At 41.7% G+C, this 23041-nt stretch overlaps 1 protein-coding gene across 3 annotated transcripts in view; it reads left to right on the plus strand.

Annotated features, from left to right (window-relative positions):
• Nucleotides 1-270: 270 nt before the first annotated feature.
• TNFSF8 (TNF superfamily member 8) overlaps nt 271-23041 on the plus strand; it is a 37067-nt gene continuing 14296 nt past the window's right edge. The window contains exons 1-2 of one of the 3 annotated variants that reach the window (XM_009457160.5): nt 271-760; nt 13114-13156. In XM_009457160.5, the coding sequence (XP_009455435.1) occupies nt 566-760; nt 13114-13156 (238 nt within the window). In that variant the 5' untranslated portion in view covers nt 271-565. The remainder of the gene's footprint in view (nt 761-13113; nt 13157-23041) is intronic. The other 2 variants (XM_009457161.5, NM_001328322.1) reach the window with 2 other exon arrangements.

The raw sequence follows: 23041 nt of genomic DNA on the forward strand, positions 1-23041 counted from the left end.
CTGCAGCATGTCCCTTTTTCAGCAGTAGCCTATCAAACCGAACCCTTTGGAGTTATTCCACTGCAGTCCGAGGGATCCGGCCTCCCTGAGACCCAGCAAGGACTCATTATCTGGGGAGGTCTTCTGAGCCACAGGCCTCGCTGAAAGAAGGTGCAGCTTCTTGAACAGGAAGGCGTTTTGTGGCAGAGTCTAAACGAAACAGAAGTTGCTTTGTGTGTGCGCACGCATGCACACACACACACACACACACACACACACACACACAGAGTCGGGGAACCGTCATTTTCCTACGCGCCCTCTGACATCAGCCACCTTCTCTGTAGCTAGTTTCTCTGCACACAACTTAATCCCTGGCAATGAAAAATGAACCTCTCCCCCACCCTTGCTGCCGCCTCTCGCCTCACGCCCCCAGAGAAGAGTTTCTCCGCCAGGCAGCAGGTGAAGGTTTTTTTCCAAGTCACATGATTCAGGATTCAGGGGAGAATCCTTCTTGGAACAGAGACGGGCCCAGAACTGAATCAGATGAAGAGAGATAAGGTGTGATGTGGGGAAGACTATATAAAGAATGGACCCAGGGCTGCAGCAAGCACTCAACGGAATGGCCCCTCCTGGAGACACAGCCATGCATGTGCCGGCGGGCTCCGTGGCCAGCCACCTGGGGACCACGAGCCGCAGCTATTTCTATTTGACCACAGCCACTCTGGCTCTGTGCCTTGTCTTCACGGTGGCCACTATTATGGTGTTGGTAGTTCAGAGGACGGTAAGTGGACTCCTCTTCCTCCCTTTCCTTTTCTTGTTGTTTTCCCTAGAGAAAGAGCCCTGGGAACAAATGATATTCGTTTGTTGGTTAAGAGCACAAAATAAAATTAAATAAATAAACTCTCTCTCTATATATATATATATACTATAGTATATACTGTATAACGTAATACACTTATGTTACATAATATATATTATATTATACAGTATATATTATATATATCTATATATGAGAAAGGGAGAAAAGAAAGAGGAACTTAACTCTCTAAAATAATTTGGCTTGTTGAGAAAAATATTGTTAGACCATCATCTTAAAACTTTGCAGATCTGTCTGAGCAAAACAGTGGAGGGGAGCTACTGGCCTTTTAAAGTTAAGATTTAAATCTTAATGAGCCAGAGACCCATATCAAGGAAGGAAGCAATAGAGAAACCTGATAACACATTTTCACAAGTTGTTATCATGTCTTCAAGGACTTCAGACTGGATTCTGAGGTTCTATATCCTAAGTCCGAGTGTCCTGGAGGTTTCTGAGGCCTCACCCATTGCCAAGAGCTTTGTTTTTGCTTTTGTTTTATACAAGGAGCTAAGTTTCAGAGGCCAAGGTCTAGAAGGAAAGGAGGCGAAAGAGAAGACCATGGCTTCTTAGAGCTTTGGACATTTTGGTGTTAAAGCCAGCAAGACAAATCGAAAGCTTCCTCTTAAGCCACAACTTTGAAGAAGTTAGGGCGTCACAAAAAAAAAAAAAAAAAAAAAAAAAGAAACAGCACATAGAAGCAGAAAGTTGAAAGGTTTTTAGCACCTGTTCTCTCTGATGTTCCTCACAATACTAAGCAATCGTTGGGTACACACTGTACAGGGTCAGACTGTCTTCGGAGATTTACTTTGAAGTAAATGGTAAGATTTGTTTCTGAAAACAAAAGAGGAGGAGAAAGAGGAAGCTTCTTCATATTTTAGAAAATTGGTGTTTACAGAGAATCTACCAGTATATATTATATAGAAAATGCTGCAGTAATAGCATATATTGCTCACGAATTTTTTGATGAAGTTGTTAATGGGTAATTTAAGAACTGCACCCACCCACATGACCTGCCAAAGTGAGAATATTTCTGTTTCTTATTTCATAGCGCCTACTTTTCATGATATTATAATCCTGCTGAATTTATTCTGGTTTTTCTTCAGTTTTCTTAGGCCAAATACTCTACAGCTTATCAATTGCTGGAAAGAACTAGGCTTTAAAAGGCTTTGATATCTATTTCTCAAGTGTCATCAAGCTTTGAAATTAAATGGAAGCTTTGAAGCTCATATCTCTACAAAAGTGAAAAGAAGGAGTCGCAAATATTTGATTTAGATAGTGGAATTCTTAAAACTCATAATTTAATGGCTTATCTACATCTACTAAGTATAATAATCTTGAAAACACTTTAGGACATCTTTTCTTCTGTAGGGGCTCTGCAATTTCTGTAATTCTAATTTGGAGTGAACCAAGGGTATGTCATTTTATAGCAATGGCCAAAGAAAAGAAATTGAAGTGTCCTTTAAGAAGTTCTTTAGTTAAAGGATCCAACTAGAACTACTGAGAGAGAGAGAGAGATGGTGGAAAAATGGGTGGCGATGGTGATATATAAAGCTAGAGAGAGCTTCAGAGCTCATTCATATCCAACTTTTAGTTGAATTGATTTCTTCTATAAAAGAACCAGAGCAGATCTTTCTGCCTCATTTTTGTAAATGTGGAAAATGAGGAGCAGAGAGGGAACAGGGCTTGAACTACGTCACCCTGAGAAAGTGGTAGAGCCAATACTGCTTGATTGCTTGATGCAAGCAGCATCCCCTTTGCCAATACAGACAGCCACAGAAGCACTAAGAAACATTGCACCCACTATTCTCTTGGGAGCTTTATCTTCTTGTGCATCCACTTCCTTGACTTACCCCTCATGTTTGGATATGAAAAGATTCACTGTGCAATCTGATTGTACAGTGCGGTGTGCTGTGATTTCTTAGCCCAGGAAATATCAGTTGCTTCCTTAAAACTAAGGCTTGCCATGTTAATAGTAGCCGTGGTATATAAAGTGTCAAATGCATTGCACATATCTTTTTCAATAAATTCCTCAGACCTTAACTGTTGTAAGACCTAACAAGAAAAAAAAAAGCATCATTTTCCCATTAACTTGAGTTATCAGGAAGGGTTTCCTATAGGAAGATGGAATGTAGACTGACTTGAAAACAGGAAGAACTCAGACAAGTGAAGAGACTCTAAAAGAAACTCTAAGAAAGAAATCAATGGGAGAAAGCCAAGGAGCTTAGACTTACATCACCATTATTAAAAATGAAATGAGTTAATGGTCAATTAGCACTCTGTATGTGATGGGAACAGGGGTGGAGAACCATAAGAATGGTTTTACTGGCATAAGAAGTCACACAATTCTTATCCCAAGGCACATGTATAGATAAAATTTAAAACAGCTAAGTCATAACATATAATGCGTGATTAAAGGGATACCATGACACCACAACTTAAAGAGAGAATATATTTTTCCAGACAGGTTTAAGAAAAACTCCTGGGGATTAGTTTCAGGTTGGCTTGAGAAATGTGAACAATTTCAAACAGGCAGGGAAGGGAAAGCCGAGGAGAGGCACTCCTAGCCAATGGAACAGCATGAGCAAAGAGACAGAGGAGAGAAGACATAGAAAGTGTAGGGAAATCAACAAAGCTTGCCTTGAGGTTTGACTTGAAGATCAGATAACTGCAAGCTTAAACTCCTTGGGAGAGACAAAGGAGGAATTTAGGTTTCTATCTCAAATATTTATTAAGTATCTACTGTGTGCAGGACATTGTTCTAAAGCCTTGAAAAAAAACAACAAAATCCCTGTCTTTGAGTTACTATGGAACTTACTTCTTTCCCGTGATATTTTTAAAGTCTCAGTGGTGGTTGTATTTTGTTTTATTTACATTTAAGCCAGCATATTGATAAAATAAATATTATTTTATATAATAATATTACTTTATATTATAAAATAAACATTTTATATTATAATGTTATATTATAAAATAAACATTTTATATTATAAATATTATATTATAAAATAAACATTTTATATTATAAATATTATATTATAAAATAAACATTTTATATTATAAATATTATATTATAAAATAAACATTTTATATTATAAATATTATATTATAAAATAAACATTTTATATTATAAATATTATATTATAAAATAAACATTTTATATTATAAATATTATATTATAAAATAAACATTTTATATTATAAATATTATATTATAAAATAAACATTTTATATTATAAATATTATATTATAAAATAAACATTTTATATTATAAATATTATATTATAAAATAAACATTTTATATTATAAATATTATATTATAAAATAAACATTTTATATTATAAATATTATATTATAAAATAAACATTTATATTATAAATATTATATTATAAAATAAACATTTTATATTATAAATATTATATTATAAAATAAACATTTATATTATAAATATTATATTATAAAATAATATTTATTTTATGTTATTTAATATTTTATAATATATTGATATATTTTATAATATTTATATTAGAAAATACTATAACTTACATGGTTTAAGAAAAGTAACTAGCAAATAAGAGAAAAGAAAGTAAAAATCTTCACACCTTCCCCACCCAACCACTAATCCCTCTTCACGGAGATAACCACCATTGACAGATTCTTGTGTGTCCTTCCAAAAATCTGTGCATCTACAAATACACAGTACACATTATAATATATAATAAACCCATGGGTCATTATAATAAACCCATAATTTTCCATCTTGCTTTATTCACTTGACAACACACTGTATATCTTAGAGATCCTTCCATGTCAGTACATAGAAGTTCATTTCATTCTTTTGAAGAGTCGCATAGTACGAAGTGTAAATGCTTCATAATTTATCTGTGCCTGGTGAGAGACATCAATGTTTTCTCTAGAATTTGTGCCCTCTGTGCGTGTCTGCAAGTATATGTGGGGAATAAATTTTTAGTGATAGGAATGGAATGTGCATTTTATTTTTTTCTTTTTTTGGAGACAGTCTCGCTCTGTCGCCCAGGCTGGAGTGCAGTGGCGCGATCTCTGCTCACTGCAAGCTCCGCCTCCCGGGTTCCCGCCATTCTCCTGCCTCAGTCTCCTGAGTAGCTGGAACTACAGGCGCCCGCCACCACACCTGGCTAATTTTTTTGTATTTTTAGTAGAGACGGGGTTTCACCGTGTTAGCCAGGAGGAATGTGCATTTTCGCTTCAATAAATGTCAGTCTGTCTCCAAAGAGATTGTACTAGTGTACCCTGAGGAATTAAAAGTCCTACCAACAGACACCTCTTTACATCAATATGGAAAGAAAAAAATGATTTACTGTTGAGCAAGCACAAGTGTACATGCAAATAGGCAGCCTGCAACAGACTACAAAGTCAGGATGAAATTTCACACAATTAATCTAGCAAAGCAAAAGAAGAAAAAATAAAACTTCTCTTATCTCCTGAAGAGACAGGGGAATACCTAATGAGATAGACAATGACATAGACTCCTAGGTTAACACCACAGGTAGGTGTTTACATTTCAAAAAGGCTCTGAAGCCCTCAACCTTAGAGACGTCTTTGTTTTGTAAACCAGGAGACTGGGCTTCTCTAGCCCCAGGGGAGAATGTAAAGGGTTACATTCCAAAAGGTTAGAGTATAGGGTTCACAATCGGTAGGCTTTCAAGAAAGAAGCTGCCTCTTTTCCCTTTATAAGCAAAAAAAATTCTTTTTTAAAAATAATAATAATAATACTCTTTTTTAATTATCTCCACACCAACAGTGGAGCTGAGCACCTGTTTAAGGGTAGTAATTATTGGTGGTGGTGATGGTGGTGTGGTATTTTGGGTTTATTTTTAAGCTCAGATACAAAATAGAAGTGTAGGGTAAACACACATGATATAGCAATAACTGAAGCATACCCTTAGAATAACCACATATGGCAGACACGTCTGAATGGGTGTTCCAAGCTAGAGAGTCCAGGAGTGGTCAACCTGGAGACTCATTCCTTGTCTGTGAGGAACATCTGAGCCCCCAGCCCATCCCGTGGAACATGGGCCATACAGGAGATTAAGGCCTGAGTTTTTGGTTACATGAAGGCTGCCAGGTGGAGGCCATTAAGGGGAGGCTGTTAAGTGAGCATGCTATAGAAACTGCATGCTATTTGCAAGTGGTTATGGTTTTCCTGCCCAGCCCACGACCACTGGACTGTATATAAGGTGAATATGTTGTCCAGCCTGCTGCCATGAGATCATTTCTGTCCGTAAAGCAGTTTTCCTGTTCAGCTCACTGCCACTGGACTCTCTCCCCTGTATGTAAGCCCCCAATAAAACCCCACATCTTGTTTGCTGACTCTACACCTCTTCTTTAGCCTCTTGAACATGGTGCCTTCCCTGTTGAGGCTAATAGGAGTTCGGCACAAGAAGAAGTTATTTGGAATGCCCCATGACACTTCCCACTACCCAAGGTAGTCCCTCCACCTGCCATTCATTCCATTTAGCAATCCAGAAAAATCCACTGTAAATCTTCCCAGGAGCGAGCCCTGTGTGAGGTTATGTGGGGAGGTCCCAAGTGGAAGGGGCAAGACCCTGTCTTCTGGGAACTCTGTTAAATTGAGCAGATGAAGCCCAAACACCAAGTTCTTGGGTTCCGGGCAGAATGGCACAGAATGCCACAGAGCAAAGGAGAAGTCATTTCTGCTTGGGATGAAGGAGGAGTTTGTAGAAGAGCTAGAACAAAAGCCAGGCTTCCAAGAATTACAACAGTCATGGCTTATTCCCAAAGTCTTATTTTGAAAATGTTCAAACCTACGGAAAAGTGGAATGGCAAATGCTAATATAACCTTGGCACCTAGATTGCTGTGTCAATATCTTGCTGTATTTTTGCTCTCTCTATATAAGGATATGAAAGTAAGCTGTAGGCAGCATGACCTTTCACTCACATGTACTTCAGTACCCATCTCTTAACTAACTGCAATGCCATTATCATAGCCAAGAGAGTTAATATTAATTCAATAATATCATCTAATAATAATATATGGTCCATATTTTAATTTCTTTACTTGTTCAAAAATGTCTTATAGGTATGGCTGTTGTGTTTTTGTTTGTTTGAACCAATCTAGGGTCACATACTGTGTTATGATAATATCTGTTTTAATCTAGAACTTTGCTTTTTAAAGTGTGGTCCTGGGCCTTGTTAGAAATTCAAAATCTCAGGGCTCACCCCAGATCTCCTGAATCCGAATCTGCATTTTAACAAGCTCCCCAGGTGATCTGTATGCACATTAAAGTTTGAGAAGCACCGAGCTAAAATCTCCTTTGCCCTTTGGTGTTTGTTTTAAATAACATTGACCTTTTTTTAAACGGCCCAGGCCAATTCTGTTGTAGAAATCCATTCATAGCCTAGATTTGTCTTAGTATTAACTCATGGTTATACTCAGATGAAACATTTTTGGTAAGAATAGTATATAGGTAATTCTATATACGTCTTATTGTAGCACAGCTAGAGACATATGTCAGGTTGTCCCATTTTTTTTGACTATAGGTTTAGTCACTTGATTAAAGCGGTGACCACCAACTATCGCCTTTGTAAAACATTTTTTCTTTCTCATTAACAAGTAATCTGGCCAGGAGCAGTGGCTCATGCCTGTAATCCCAACACTTTGGGAGGCAAAGGCGGGTGGATCACTTGAGGCCAGGATTTCAAGACCAGGCTGGCCAACATGGCGAAATCCTGTCTCTACAAAAAATACTAAAATTAGCCGGATGTGGTGGCACACACCTGTAGTCCCAGCTACTGGGGAGGCTGAGGCAGGAGAATCTCTTGAACCCAGGAGGCCAAGGTTGCAGTGAACAGAGATGGCACCACTGCACTCCAGCCTGAGTGACAGAGTGAGATTTCATCTCAAAAAAAAAAAAAGAAAGAAAGAAAGAAAGAAAAAGAAAGAAAAGTAATCTATGTATGGGATAATACTCTGAAGACATAAATACCCTTCACTTGGTGGTTTTGCCATTTCTTAATGATCCTTGTCTGAATCAGCTAATGCACTGAGGGTTGAAAAAGAGGGAATGCCTAAGTCTGTCACTCCTTCCAAATTTTTTAGCTGTCATTCTTCTGTAGAGAAGAGCTCCCCATTGGAAAGATGGCGGCAGGAGGGGGAGGAGCAGGATATTCCAGGTGAGGCAAAAGAGAAAGCAGTGGCACAGCCCATAGGAAGGCAAGCCCAGGTGTGAGGAGAGGAGTGGTAGGGCCAGAAGTCAATCCAGATTGTACAGAGGAGAAGAAACGGAACTAGATGACAAAAAGATTTGATAGAAGAGACTGAGAGGACAGGATGTCACTGCCATCTTCAAACTAGAAAGATTTCCTAAGCCCATATCTGAGCCCAAATCTATACTCAGCCTCCTACAGCCATCTCTCAAGATCTCAGGTGTTCTGATTGCCTACTGAGTAGTGTATTTAAGACTTTGCTACTCAAGGTGTGGTCCATGGCCTGGCAACATAGGCATCACCTGGACACTCATCAAAAATGCAAAACCTAAGGGCCCCTCCCTACTGAGTCAGAATCTGCTTTTACCAAAATCCCCAGATGCTGGTCAGTCTTTTAAAGTGGGAGAAGCACTGCTTTAAGCCACTGTGGTCCACTTCTCACTTTGGCAGACCATGTGCTCCCAGTAAAAATAGTCTTCCCCTGAGGATTTTCTATGACTTCTATTCACTTTTCCATGAAATTTCAGGAGATTTTTCTGCTCAGTTTTATCCTGCCCTCATCTAGAGAGGCAATGTAGCAGGACATTGAAGAGCAGTGCCTTCAAAGTCAAACACCTAAGTTTGAATCCCTTCTGTGTTATTCGCCACCTGTGGGACCTTCTATAAACATTATCACATTATGAAATCACTTCTCTAAGTCTTAATGAATCCATAACTCTTGGGGTCAAGTTAAAGGCCAAATGAAATAGTGCATGTAGAGTAACCCTCATTAAGTGCCCAACGAATTAGCTTGAAAATAAGAGGTATCCTTGGCAAAAGTCTCTTTGGGCCATGAGCCAGAGCCCACCTTACAAGACTATGTGAGGGCAACAAGGAAAGGAATGTGGACTTCCCCTGGCATATTCCAAACAGAGCTGCCTTTGATCATTTTGGGTCCACGAGGGCATTTTGTGTCCAAAGCAAATTCAGGAGCTGATTGCATCTGCTGATCATTCCTCTGTGAAAAGAAACAAGCCTTTCAAGGTATTGAGGCAAATTAAGCACATCATTAACACCAAGGCAGTGCTCAAAATAGCTATGCTTTTCAAATACTTGCTAACACTTTATAATATCTTATGATGTCCACAATAACCCAGTGGAAAGACGGATTATTAGCCATCTAACCACTGATTAAGGGAGAAGAAAACACTCCAAGGCAAGGAAGATGGTTGGGATGGGGGTCATTTTACCTGGAGACAAACAGGTTAAACATGACCATTCCTCCCTCCATATATGAAAATAACTTTATTACTGTTGGGAATACTCATCAGACATCTACAGAGGCCAAAAACAGAGGAAGTACACTTAAGGAAGTATAACTCGTTGATAACCACGGAGACAAAGTTTCCTGAGCTACTCGGTGGAGCTGAGAATGAAAACCTGGGAGAGTCCATTTGTTTGTGCCTGCGTTCAGCCTAGGCACTACCTTACACAAAGCCAAGTCATTGAGCAAGATAGTTCACATTTCCTGAGCTAGGACCCAGATCCCCAGACAAGATTAGGGAGAGAATTCTAGGACTGGGGGACATCTTGCCAAAGAGGAGTTGGTGAACAACACTTAGTATAATACCTGTTTATGAACAGTCTTCACTGAATTTCAACAGCCATCATCTCCTTAGACACTGCTTCTCCACCTCCAAATGTAGGGACTGCTTATGGGAGAGGGGAGGAGGGAGGAATGAGCTCTTCTATCCTTTGTTTCTGGAAACAGCATCTCTCCTAGGGCAGTGGAAAGTACACCAGAGAATTTCAGTCCAAGATCTGCCTCTGACTCATGAGTGCCTTGGTTTCCTCCTCCATAAAATTAGCTTGATGGACTGAAAGATGTCTCAATCTCCCTCTGGCTTTGATTGTCTAATCTTGACTACCATGGGTAGCTAGGAGAAGCTGTAAAGACCTCATCCCAAGAGCTCTTCAAAATAGGAATAGTCACGCTTCTGTCATGGATTTCCTGGGCCCTAGGTGAAAGTTTAAATGACAGGTTTCTTTCCTGTTTGAGATGCTCTGCTTTTGACATCCCGTGTCTGAAATTAGGAAACCAGAAAGCATTCAAGTGACAGAGAGAAAAGAGGCTTTCCTTGACCCCCATATAAATTAGGTCCTCCTCTCTGATACTGCTTCTCACAGCTGTGCTATTCAAAGTGTGTTCTGTGGGCCAGGAGTATCAGTATTACTCGAAAGCTGCCAGAAATACAGAACGTTGGCCAGGTGCGGTGGCTCATGTTTGTAATCCCAGCACTTTGGGAGGCCCAGGCGGGCAGATCTCAAGAGGTCAGGAGTTCAAGACCAGCCTGGTCAACATGGCGAAATCCCGTCTCTACTAAAAATACAAAAATTAGCCGGGGGTGGTGGTGGGCCCCTGTAGTCCCAGCTACTGGGGAGGCTGAGGTAGGGGAATTGCTCGAACCCAGGAGATGGAGGCTACAGTGAGCCGAGATTGCGCCACTGCACTCCAGCCTGGGTGACAGAGTGAGGCTCCATCTCAAAAAGAAAGAAAAAAATGCAGAATGTTAAACTCCTCCCAAATCTGCAGAATCAGAATTTGCATTTTAACGAGACTCCCAGGTGATTCATATGCACATTGAAGTTCTAACAGCACTACCTTAAAGCACTATGATTCTTTTCCTCCATAGCTCTTGCCACAACCTGCAATTCTAATTACACATTTATTTACATTTTTTAAATGGCTGCCTTAATGACTAAAGCATAAAATTCATAAGATGTCTTTTAGTGACTAACGTAGTCCCTACCACAGACCAGGTGCTCATTCAAGGTGTGCTGCATGAATGATTCTCTAGGACTTCCCGAACTGCTAGCAGCCTCTGCAATGATAGCTCTACCAGGTTTGCTATTCTAGCCTCTCTCACTGTCCCTGTATATGTCCCTGGGCAGCTTGATGAATTTGATGATTGTGGTAAGACATTTCAATGCAGATATTTTTCTTAGTGCATTTGCACATCATGCTAATCAATGGTCACGCTTGGCAGTAAGTTGTAAGTTGTTTATTAAATTTTAAAATGTTGTGTGTTGTCTCACAAGGGCAACATAAAGGGGAATTTTGGGATATCAAGTTTTCCTGCAAACTGCATGCATAACTGAAAGACTACAAAAACTTAGCTTTGTTAGGTTAAAAGCTTTCAACTAAGGCAACAAAGTCGTAGACTGTTACAGTAGGAAGGGCCTTCCAGGACAAGTTTGCCTCCCTTCCCCTGAGAAGGTAGGGCCCAAATGTTTAAGCTGACTTCCCCCATCTCCAGATTGGTGCTGTGCCAGGGCTTTGCCTTCAGGAGACCTCCTTGACTCACTACCAACCTCTTGCACTAGAGAAGAGATCCATTCATAAGAAAACAAGCTTTCAGCGGAAGGCAAATGACAGAGCTCCCAGGGAAATGTTACAATAATAGGGGAACTCCAGATGGTCCTAGTGTTCATACAGAACACTAAGAAAATAAGCTATGGGCGGCTGCTAATTTCTTGCTTTGGTAGAGGTTAGGAAGTTGGTTTTTTCGCATACACACGCTCACACCTCTCTAGGTCTTTACTAATATTTTAATTCAATGCAATACAGGAGATTCCAACCTGGGCAGGTCAAAAGATGAATAAAATACTTCATTCCTTATTGGCAGAATATTGTATGGGTGTCTCCATGGCTGGGGAGAAAGGGGAGGGACAATCAGGGTGTGAAACTTAGTGTCTGAAGAATTTATTAGGGGAAAAGAACTGTGCCTCTCTGCTTCTGTTAACTCCTTGTTGAGAGTCCTTGAACTAGAACCTCCCTTTAGTCACCTTCAATCCCCAGCCCAGGATTCCCTCCTTCAAAAGACAATCTGTTTCTATCAACCTCTTATTTGTGTAAATATTTATGTATATATTTATTGCAGAATAAATAATATATAATACTATGTAAATGTTTAAATATATAATATGCATTTGTATGTATACTACATGTGTATATATATTTGTATATTTAAATATAAACTTGTAATAAATCCATAAGGGTGGGGACCCAATTTAATTATGTATGGTGTCCTCACAATGCTTGGCATATAAACACACAATTAATTCAGAATTTCCAACCACAGGAGACATAGAGATGTACCTTCCCAGGTATGTTTACAACATACGTTCACAGATGAATCAAACATGGAAAAAAAAAACACATCTACTTTTATGATATACTTGATTATTCTCATGTTGAACAGAAGGAAAAAAAAAGAAAAAAACACCCAAACATATGGAGGGGGGAAAAGCACCAGATTGGGAGTTGAGTCCTGGCTCTAGCCGAGTGTGATAGCTCACACCTGTAATCCCAGCACTTTGGGAGGCTGAGGCGGGTGGACCACAAGGTCAGGAGTTCGAGACCAACCTGGCCAATATGGTGAAACCCTGTGTCTACTAAAAATACAAAACTTAGCTGGGTGTGGTGGTGGGTGCCTGTAGTCCCAGCTACTCTGGAGACTGAGGCAGGAGAATCACCTGAACCGGGAGGCGGAGGTTGCAGTGAGCCAAGATAGTGCCACTGCACTCCAGTCTGGCAACAGAGCAAGACTCCTTTTTTTAATTAGCTGAGTGTAGTGGTGTGCACCTGTACTCCCAGCTACTCAGGAAGCGGAGGCAAGAGGATCGCTTGAACTCAGGAGGATGAAGCTGCAGTGACCCATGATCATACCACTGTACTCCAGCATGGGTGACAGAGTAAAACTTTGTCTAAAAAAAAAAAAAGTCCCAGCTCTGGTCCCTGATCTTCTATAAATTAACTATGTGGCCCTAGGCAAGTCATTTTATCTCACTCAACCCCGTGTCTCTTGCCTGTGGAACGGGGACAGTAATCCTCATCTTGCATTTCTAATAGATTGTCAAACAAATGGATAGAAAGCCCATTGGAAACTACATCAGTGAATTAATTTTTAAAATTCAGGTGGAGGATGAATTGTAAATTGCATAGTACTTTAAGGACAACAAAATGAAAAAGAAAAAAAAAAGTTGTTTCAACTGAATGTCACACCTCATGCTGCTTTTTTCTTTCTTTTCTTCCAGGACTCCATTCCCAACTCACCTGACAACGTCCCCCTCAAAGGAGGTAAGATCTTGGAATTAGGTGTAAATGTGTAGTAAGTCATCTAGATAAATGCCATAAAGTGTGAAACCTGATTATCAACCAGAAACAACTCTATGACATGACCCAACAGTAAAGTGGGTAGGGGTGGAGGCAAGGGCTGTTCAGGACTGAGCTGATGCACCTGAATTCATCTTAGCAGCTCCTGAACTCATCCCCACAAGTCTCCCACCAGCTCTTGACACTCCCACTAATGAAAATTCTACCTCTGGCATAGGCAGGACTGCAAGGCAGTGTTGTGTTAAATGCTTGAAACCTGAAATCAGATAAATGGGGGAATGAATCTTGGCTTGACTTCCCACCGGGGAGCCTCAACTCCTCATCTGTTAAATGGGAATAATAATAATACTCACCTCATCAAGGTATTGGAGAAGCCATTCAGATCTCATCTGTAAATTGCTTGGCATGGCAACCAGCACATAGTAATCATTAAATAACTAGTAATAGCTAAAATGCATAATGAAGTCAAGGACTTGTGAAAACAGACTTCCTCCTCACTCCTATATTTCCAATCATTGAAGTCACTAATTGACACGTCGTCTCTACTAGCCTCAGAGAGATGATACGCCGAGTTCAGTTAACATCGATGATGAGAAATTTTCAGATGACCTGATTAATGTTTTTATTGCTCAGAGAAGGAAAAGGAAGACCCAGAGAGGGAAAGTGAAGTATCTCGTCCAAGGTCATACAAAGCCAAGCCTAGAACCCAGAAAGATGTCCTCATCTCTGATACAGTGTCTTTTCTGCCCAAGAACACCAACTCCCATCTCAGTCCTGTAACCTTTAGAACCTAGATGGCAAACACAGCTGGATAGCCAGAAAGCTCAGAGCAAAAAGTAAGGAAGTGAGTTAATGTAGGCACCAGGGTAGGGGCACAAGAGTGTCCTTGAGACCAGAGGACACAGATGACTGGACACAGCTCCTCACACTCACAGCATCACACTTGGAGTGTCCTTCAAGTTTCCCTTGGCCATGCCTTTCCTGTGGTTTATCACCCAGAGACTTCAAAAATAGGGGCAAAAGTCCCCAAAAGACAGGGATTCTGGATCTTTCAAGGCAGACTAATAATCACAGCCTTGTCAACAATATCTCATTTTGGCTGGAATTACTTAGCATGTGACCTCAGTTCCTACCATGTCTATGTAAACAGTCACATTAATATTAAAAGGAGCATGGTAGAATGCAGGGGTAAGCAAACTTTTTCTACGTAGGGCCAGATAGTAAACGTTTAGGTTTTGGGGGCCACTATGTGTCTGTTGCAATTAGTCAGCTCTGCTGTTGTAGTGCTGAGCCAGGCTGACTACACGCAAATAAGTAACCACAGTTGCATTTCCATAAAACGTTATTTATCAAATGAGGTGGTGGGCTGGATTTGGCTTATGAATTGGAGGAGTCACTGCAGGCTTTGGAGACAGATGTTTCAGTTAAACATGTAATGCACGTTCACACGGAGCTTTGGAAAAACCAAAAGGCTCCGAGTGGATATAACTTGCCCCTCCCCACTCCCACTGTTCCACCACCACCTCCACCCAGACTTTCCAAGGAAGATGGAAACTTTTCATTTTTTGACAGGGAGAAGGGATTTTTAGCATGAACACGGTCTCAGTGACGAGGATAGTTTTGATTAGGTAATAAGACCTTAGCCATTCTGGATCTCAGTTTCCTCGCCTAAAGAGCACTTCAATGCAAAGTCGCCAAGCATAGGGGCTCTAACTAGTATTCTGGTACCATAATAAAGTTGATAAAGTTTTCATCAGTCCAAAGTGAAGTACAAAAATAAGGACACAGTAGCCCCCTTTTCACAGGGCCAACTATATCTAATGTAAGAGGCACTCTTCCTCTGAGACGGTCCTTCATTTTTGTGTGTCAAAATGTCCTTTTTTTACAACATGAAGTTGATATAGACAGGAGTTAAGTTGGCTTGTTTTTTGCCAGAGTTATTTTGTTTTGTTTTAATCATCACAATAGGCAAAATAAAAAGCTGTCCACTTCATATTGGTCTCTGAATTTTCATTCTGGGGAGAAATTTCCTGGGTCTATAAAGTCCAAACTTTTCACAACCATGGACGAAATCACTTATCACATTTCTTCTTATCTGGACCGTGAATGGGAATATCAGAACACAAAGTAATCAAAACCAACCTCAGTTTACAATTCAATGTTTCCACAACCAGATTTTTTTAAATGCTAATCATATTCGGTTGGTGTAAAAGACATTGCAGCTTTTGCCATTATGTTCAATGGCAAAAACCATGATTACTTTTGCACCAACTCAATAATCCCCACTGGGACTGTGAAACTTTTGTTAAAGACCTTCCCATACCTCCTTTGGGTTCATTCTCACCTCAACCCTGTGAGCAAGCCACAGCAACATGGGGAATAGTCTTCCCATTTTGCAGATGATGAGCTGAGGCCTAAAGAAGCCAGGTGATTTGCCCAAGGTCATACAAGGAGTTAATGGCCAAGTGAGAATCCGGGGCTCCTCCCTCTTCTCCCTGCATGACCGGCTTCCACCATGAGATGCCAGTGACCTGCTGGAGGCAGTACCTGACTTTCTCTTGCTTTTAATGCAAGTCAACATCCCCTTAATTCAGCAATCTGCAGAGACACTGTAGTAGGGTGAGGTAGAAAAAATATTCCTGGGCTCCAGAACTGACCACATCAACAAGTCTTTTCTCCTCTCTGAGCCTCATCTGTAATATAACAGCAATGTACTAAATGCCCTGGAGGAGTCTCTCCAGCTTTGACCCTTTATGAGACTATAATTCTTTTGTACAATATGTAAAAATAGAAGAAAAAAAACCTAACAAAAATCTCAAGGAAATCCGAAGTCACAGCTTCCTTCCCCAATGAACCCAGCTTAAACAGGCACAGAAGCAGTAAATTGTCCCTTTTGAAAAAAGCCATTGCAAGACATTCCAGGCAGAGGGGAACCATCTTTCAGGTACTCTTGGGAGGAAGCTTCAGGGGCAGCATGTGGTTTGTCACTAGAAAGGAAAAGGGCAGAAGCTAGACACCTTCTAGGGAGCCCTTTGTCACTGGCTGTTGAAAATCTTCCACCATCAGCAGAAAATCAGCAGTGGCTCAGAGCCTGGGATGTAGAGCTATGTGCACATGCTAAAGAAAAAACACAGGATACACTTCGCTACAGAGGAAACACCAAAAATCAAACCCTTTTGGGTAATGAAAGGATTTCTGAGTCCTATCACAAGCTTCCCATTCCTGGCCAGGATAGCCCCCAGCCAACTGACACCTCACAGGCAGTAAGCCAGGAAGAGCGCCTGGGAGGAGAACCTTTCCCCCACACCCTTCTCCTTTCTGGGTTTTAGTTTTCTCACCCAGAAGACAGAGTTAATAATGATTTTTGCTTGAAGCCACCATGAGGATGAAATGGGACAGCAAATGTGACCCTCATCTGATACCTGGTTGAACCTATGTCCTTTGGGCATAGGATCCACTCTGTTCTTTCATATCCAGATAAAATGTTCCCATCTCATTTCACAAATGGCATGGAACCAAGGAGAATGTTGTAAAGAGAGTGAAGCTCATCCTTCTCCTCATCACTCCTTGTTTCACTTTTCTGCTTCCACCAAATTTTGAATCTCATGTCTGCACATGGTTTCTGGCTTATTTGCCCAAATCAGAGAAGACAGCCACTTTTGCCTTGATTTCCAAGTTTGAATAGTAACCCACATTTATGAATAGCGACATCTACAGAAGGATTTGGGGTATGCAGAGAAGCTGGTAGGGCAGTGTAGCACATCCCAGTGCAGCCCAGCAGATGACACAGAATTGAATATTAGGTCCCTCTGTTCTTGCAAGGCCTCAGCTATTCCAGCCACTGGGAATTTCTCAAGGGACAGCTATCCTCCCTGGGGTCCAGCCCTCTGACACCTGAACTGACTCACTCTCCTTCCTGTCTGTTTTAATGTCCTTCTCCCATTTCCCCTCCACTTTCCACTTCCCTCATAAACTCTGCAGAAATTCAAATTGTTCTGACTTTGATTTGCAGAATGATTCTGGTCCTTTGGTCTCACCTCTGGGCCTTCTCAATATACCCTGGCCCTTTTTATAACAAATCACCCCACCAAATGATAGCTCTTACCTGCGCTAGAAGAATTCTGTAGACAGTGTTCTTTCTTGTACTCCCTCATTGCATCCGTATGAGGCCACGGCAGAGTGAGAATAATGAACGTTGACAGGCATCACTATGTGCCAAGAATTGGCTGAGTACTTAGTAATTCACTCATGCAGTTCTCACAATAAGCACCCAGGAATCATAATTAGCCCCATTTTTTAGGTAAGGAAACTGGAGCACAGACAGGCTTGTTGCCTTGCCTAAAATTTCAGAGCTGGTTAGGAGGGGTGAGACCTCAAATCCAGCGTATCCACCTTGCAGCCCTTGTGCTTAGCTGGGATTGTATTGTAGACCACCTGGGAAAACTCAGTACTGCAAATCCTTCCAGTGCCCCTTACCTGCTGGCCAAGTCTACATATCCCCTTCCAGGGCTCTATCAGCTCTATCACTTCTTCGGCACCTGCGGCCCCCAGCTCTTGGCTTTCATGTCTCAGAAGTGCACTCTCTGTTACCAAGTTCAGGGTCACAGAGGGCCACACGCATGGGTTTGAATGAGGTGAAGTGCTGAGGGGAAACATGGTCCATGGCGAGGGTTCTAGAGGCTGAATTTCAGCTCTGGCTTTGCAGCTGAAGGGTCATGTGCCTTGGGACAATTCCTTCCCCACTGCCTACCAGTTAAGACAGATTTGTCTTTCCTACAAATGTAATGTAGCCTCCAACACCCAAAGGTTCCTGGAGGCCCTAAGGAAGTTGCAACAGTGGATAGACCTCGTGTGGGTCCTGACAACTCCACCCTCGCCTGAATTCAGTCTCCAGCCGAAGTTGGGGTATGAAATGCAGAGGACTGGCCAGGAATTTGGAATGCTGACATTCAAGTCTTGGGACTTGAAGCAATTCACTTTCCCTCTCAGGGCCTTGGGTTTCCTGTTTTCTAAAATATCAGAAGTGAGGGGAACAAGCCAGATGTCCTAACCCTGAGATGGATTTTGCCTTGATTATAGCGTTCTATGAATCAAACAAATATCTTAGGATTCTTTGACCACTTTAACATTCTAACATTTGCAATTTTATAAGGCGTGGCAGCTACCCTCCTTGCCCCTCCACCTGCTAAAAAGAAAATGGCATTAAAGAAGACGAAGTGAGGTTGGCTCTCTAATTTTACCAAATGAACCCACCCCAAAGAAACAATAAAAGCTGCACCTTGAAGGCAGTGACATTAAGCCAAGACTAGATTCTCACTAAGACCCAACTATCCCTCATGTCCCATGATCACAATCAGATGACAGCAGCCCTAGCGGAACACCACACTGGAAGCAGTCAAGAGGCAACGTGCACTTTGGGAGGCCGAGGCGGGTGGATCACAAGGTCAAGAGATCGAGACCATTCTTGCCAACATGGTGAAACCCCGTCTTCAAAAAAAAAAATACAAAAATTAGCTGGGCATGGTGGCACACGCCTGTAGTCCCAGCTACTCAAGAGGCTGAGGCAGGAGAATCGCTTGAACCCCAGAGGCGGAGATTGCAGTGAGCCAAGATCGCACTACTGCACTCCAGCCTGGCAACAGAGTGAGGGAGGGTAAGGGAGAGAAAGCAGGCCCATTCCTTGAAATTGTTTTGTTATGTATTTCATTCAAACTATCTAGACACAACATGTGTTGGCTTAAGTTTCTACATTTCAAGCAGCACAAACCATGGACTAGGGCACAGGACTCAACCACTGTTTGGTATAGTTTGGGTGGTAGACACCAGGCTCATTTTTATGCATTATCTCATTTAATCCTCCCTACAACTCTCCATGATAGTTATTTTATTATTCTCACTTTTAAGAAGAAAAAAGGACAATTCAAAGAGGCTGCATGATTTTTGCAAAGCCACACAGCTAGTAATGGCAGAGGTGGAATTTGAACATAAGTCTGTCTAACTTTCTAAAATTGATTTGAACCCAAAACGAACTTTCTAAAATTGCTGCCATACTGTTGCATTTTGAACAGGTAGGGAGTGTTTTTTTTTTAAGGTTATTAAAATGTTAGCAGATTTTACCCTACGTCTCCAGACTCACCTTTCCTTTTAAATTATAGACTTTAAAGATGCTTCTTACTTACCCACAGTAATGTCAATTCAACCTGTGTTTAGTATAAATGAATTCCAAGGAAATGCCCATAGTGTCAGACAGGTTTACTAACTGTTGCAGATACACTGCAACAAGTCAGGACTGAAAAGACCTTAACATCCCAAGGAAAGTAGGTGGGGCAGGGGGCGGGGGGAGGCAGGATTTAAATTATTTAAATGAATTCCAACTTGACCTTAATTTATATTTACTGATCACTTCCTATGTGCTCAGTCAGCTCTAAGTGTATTCATATGGGCATTCTCCAAATCCTTTGGAAATCAGGGTCACCTAGTGGTCCTTTGTTTAACAAATGGTCCATCCTGCAGTTTATCTCTCTATTACTAGTTGGCTTAGTGATATCAAGGAATTGGTCAAAAGCCTCAATTACTTTTGCATCAACCTAATAGTTGAAATGACCCTTGCTCAGGTTAAGGACTCACTTTGAATCCAAATTTTATCCAGAGGGGAGAGACTGTCCTCTAGATGTCACTGTTGGGACTCTCCTGGATATTCTCCCTGAAGCCTGGAATGAAGAAGCCAGGGCATGGCAGATGCAGAGTCATTAGGATAATCCCTTTCCTTCTTGGAAGGATTAAAACATTTTTCAACAAATGTAAAGAGGATTCGGCACACATTCCTGGAAGCATCAGATAGCCTTAAACACTTAGATACTTAATTGAGAGGCTCCCGTCCATCAAATAATGTCATGAGCTTCATTTTAATGAGCATTTCATCTGCCAATTCACTCTGCTAAGTGGCATTGCTAAACTGTGCCACTATAACAACAAAGAAAAGAGGAGTAAGGCAGAAAGAATCTACTTTACTGAGTGTCTCGTCTAGCCACAGGCCGCACTGATCACTTGACATCCACGGTCTCATTGCATCTTCATGACATCCATACATTTAGGTTGATTGTTTTAATTCTCACTTAATGGATGTGGCAGCTGAGGCTCAGTAAGGGGAAATGACAGATCCAGAGCTAAAAGCTCTGACCAGAATTCAGGTGCTCTTTTTGCGATGCATCGTGTCTTCCTTGTTCTTATATCAAAGGTGCTGTACATCTGGAAGGTACCTGGCACTCAAACCACATACCATCTGGCCGGGATGGTTGGCTTGGTTTGTTTTGCCATGGTAGAGCCGCCTTGAGCATATTTGCATCTTTATGTGCCCATGACTTGTAACTTGGCAGTGTTCAGCACATGGGCCTGAAGTCATCTGCTGGCATTCTCCCACAAGATGGAACCCAGGAGCTCATTAGTGCTTGTTTTCCCAGCACCTCCAGCTGTCTTGTCAGTTTTCAGTTCCAGTGTCTGTAGTGGCTGCAAACCCACTTCTTCCTGCATTTAACCCTTCCTATTCCACAGGAATACTGAAAGTCAGAGAAGAGCCCTGGATTAGGAGTCAGAAGCCCTGTGTTCTGAACCCAGCTCCACCATTTACCTACTGTGGAGTCTTGGGCCAGACCCTAGTGTCTCTGGGTAGTCTCGCCACTCCTAAAACTAGGATCTCTGTTAGCATGCCATTTAATGACCCTTTCTGTCTAATATTGTGAAATCTCAAGGTGAAAGCTAGTCTTAAGGTTTCCATAATCTTGACCTTCTAGAATATGCTCCTTTCACCACCTCGAGCAACCTCTCTTTCTATCCCTCTCCTCTGTGTGAAACTGGCCAGGAGGGTTTTGTTGGCACATCTTTCTCTTCAGCCTCTCAAACAAAACCACAGAAAGTCCCATGATCCTTCTAGAAGAGGCTAAAGCTTGGAAAGATGATTTACAAAGCTGATGCATCTGAAGGTTTTGGTCCTCAGGGAAGTTCAGGCAGTGCTAGGGTTGTCTGAAAGATAGACTGCCCTACAGAAAGAGTAAGGAGCCCTGGTCTCTGGTTCTGTCTTTCTCACTAACTCTCTGGATGACCTAGGACCAGCCTGCCATAGGGGCAACATTGAGGAGCACATGAGTTATGAGTTATGTGTTCACCAAGCCTGAACCAGGCCATCTCAGGGAACTTTCATTTCTCCAAACTATGCAAATCCTTACAGAACCAGACTATTCATAACTTAGATTGTCCTCAGAGCTAAAATGTTCTGTTCTACTACTGCAGGTGTCTGAAAACCTGAATGTGTGAAGACACAGTCTCCTACCTTGGGTAATGCAACATGCCCATAAAGATAGACAGGTGCAGCTGGGACTGACTCCCCACCCCAAACCTTCCCACCCCCACCACCAGCAGGTCTGGTAGGGGATGGCTGAGTCTATACAGCCTGCTGAAATAAGCTAGGTAGGCCCTTTAAGACAGATCATCAAATCCACACTGCTCTTCATCTATTATGTTGGTGCAGAAGTAATTGCAGTTTTTGTTATTGCTTTTAATGCCAAAACCACAATTACTTTTGCACAAACCTAATAGGGACACTAGAGCCCAGAGAGGAGAAATCCCAGGATTCTAACTCCCAGGTCATCAACTCATCCATGACTTGCAGACAGTTCTCATTTCCCCCACTCTGATGCTCTGTTCTTCAAACTAAACCTCTCCAGGCATCACTTTTTGCTCCCTCTGCTCCCAGCCTTCAGAATTCCAGGGACATTGCAGAATTTCAGCTGCATGTAATGCCACTATTTATAAGTCACGTTTTTCTGTCTTCATAACCAAAAAAGAAAGTTATATCATAGACTCACAGGGTGATGAGAAGACTCAGGCCACACGGCTGATGACCCATGAAATGTTCATCTAGCTCTTGATAAGAGCCTCTTGACCTCCAAAGCAGCCCACCTCTTTTTTGAGCAGCACTGACTGGTCAACTCTGTGAGCTGCCAGCACTGTGACTCACAGTGTGACTTAGGTGTTTTTAGTGTACGTCTTTCCATTGCTGCATCTGAGAAATGGGGATTAGAGCAGTGTTAGCTCTTAGCTGAGGGCTTCATCTCCTTCCTCTTCCACTTGGAGGTTTAGTGCTTGGGCCCCACGGTGTGCCGACAGCCTCATCAAGCATTAAAGGACAGAGGCTGTGCCCTTCTCTGGGGTCTTCTCCAAGTTTAACAGCCCATTCCCTCAATAGCTCCTCTGGTGTCCTGCTTTTAGCCCCTTTCTGAACCAGCTCTGGCAACATCATTCCTAAAAGGGCTGCCTGTGTTTTTCCCGTTAGCTAGAAACCATCTGAATGATTTTTAAAGAAAAACTAAAATATACCATGCCATTTGACTTCAGGAAATGCAAATGTTTCAAAATAAGGTGTTTTTTTTTTCCATCCTCGGGTTTCTCAGAATTACAACTGAGGTCAACCCAAAGGGGAAAAAACAACAAAAGAACCAGAACGTGTGAGAGGCAAGCCTGGGCTTGCACTTCTCCAGCCACCTGTTTACAGAGGCTCACCTGCCATAAGGGGTAAGGAGAACAGTGTGAGGGGGCTTTCGGCCAATGAGCAGAGCCTGTTCTTGATGTTTTGTGCTGGCCTCAGCCTAAGGCATGAATCTTATCTTCCCATCTAATCTAGCCTGACCTGCAAAGCCAGTGGGAGAATGAGGCCCTGTGTTATTCTAGCCCTCAGGCAAAAGGCAAGCCAAGCGTCCTGATTCACCTCACTGTTGTCCTAAGTACTTACTCTGTATCCACAGAGGGAAACAAGAAAGATGAACTAGGTGATTCAATTCAACAAATATTTACAGA

This window comes from Pan troglodytes, chromosome 11 (genome assembly GCF_028858775.2).
Source record: "Pan troglodytes isolate AG18354 chromosome 11, NHGRI_mPanTro3-v2.0_pri, whole genome shotgun sequence".
NCBI classification, from domain to species: Eukaryota; Metazoa; Chordata; class Mammalia; order Primates; family Hominidae; genus Pan; species Pan troglodytes.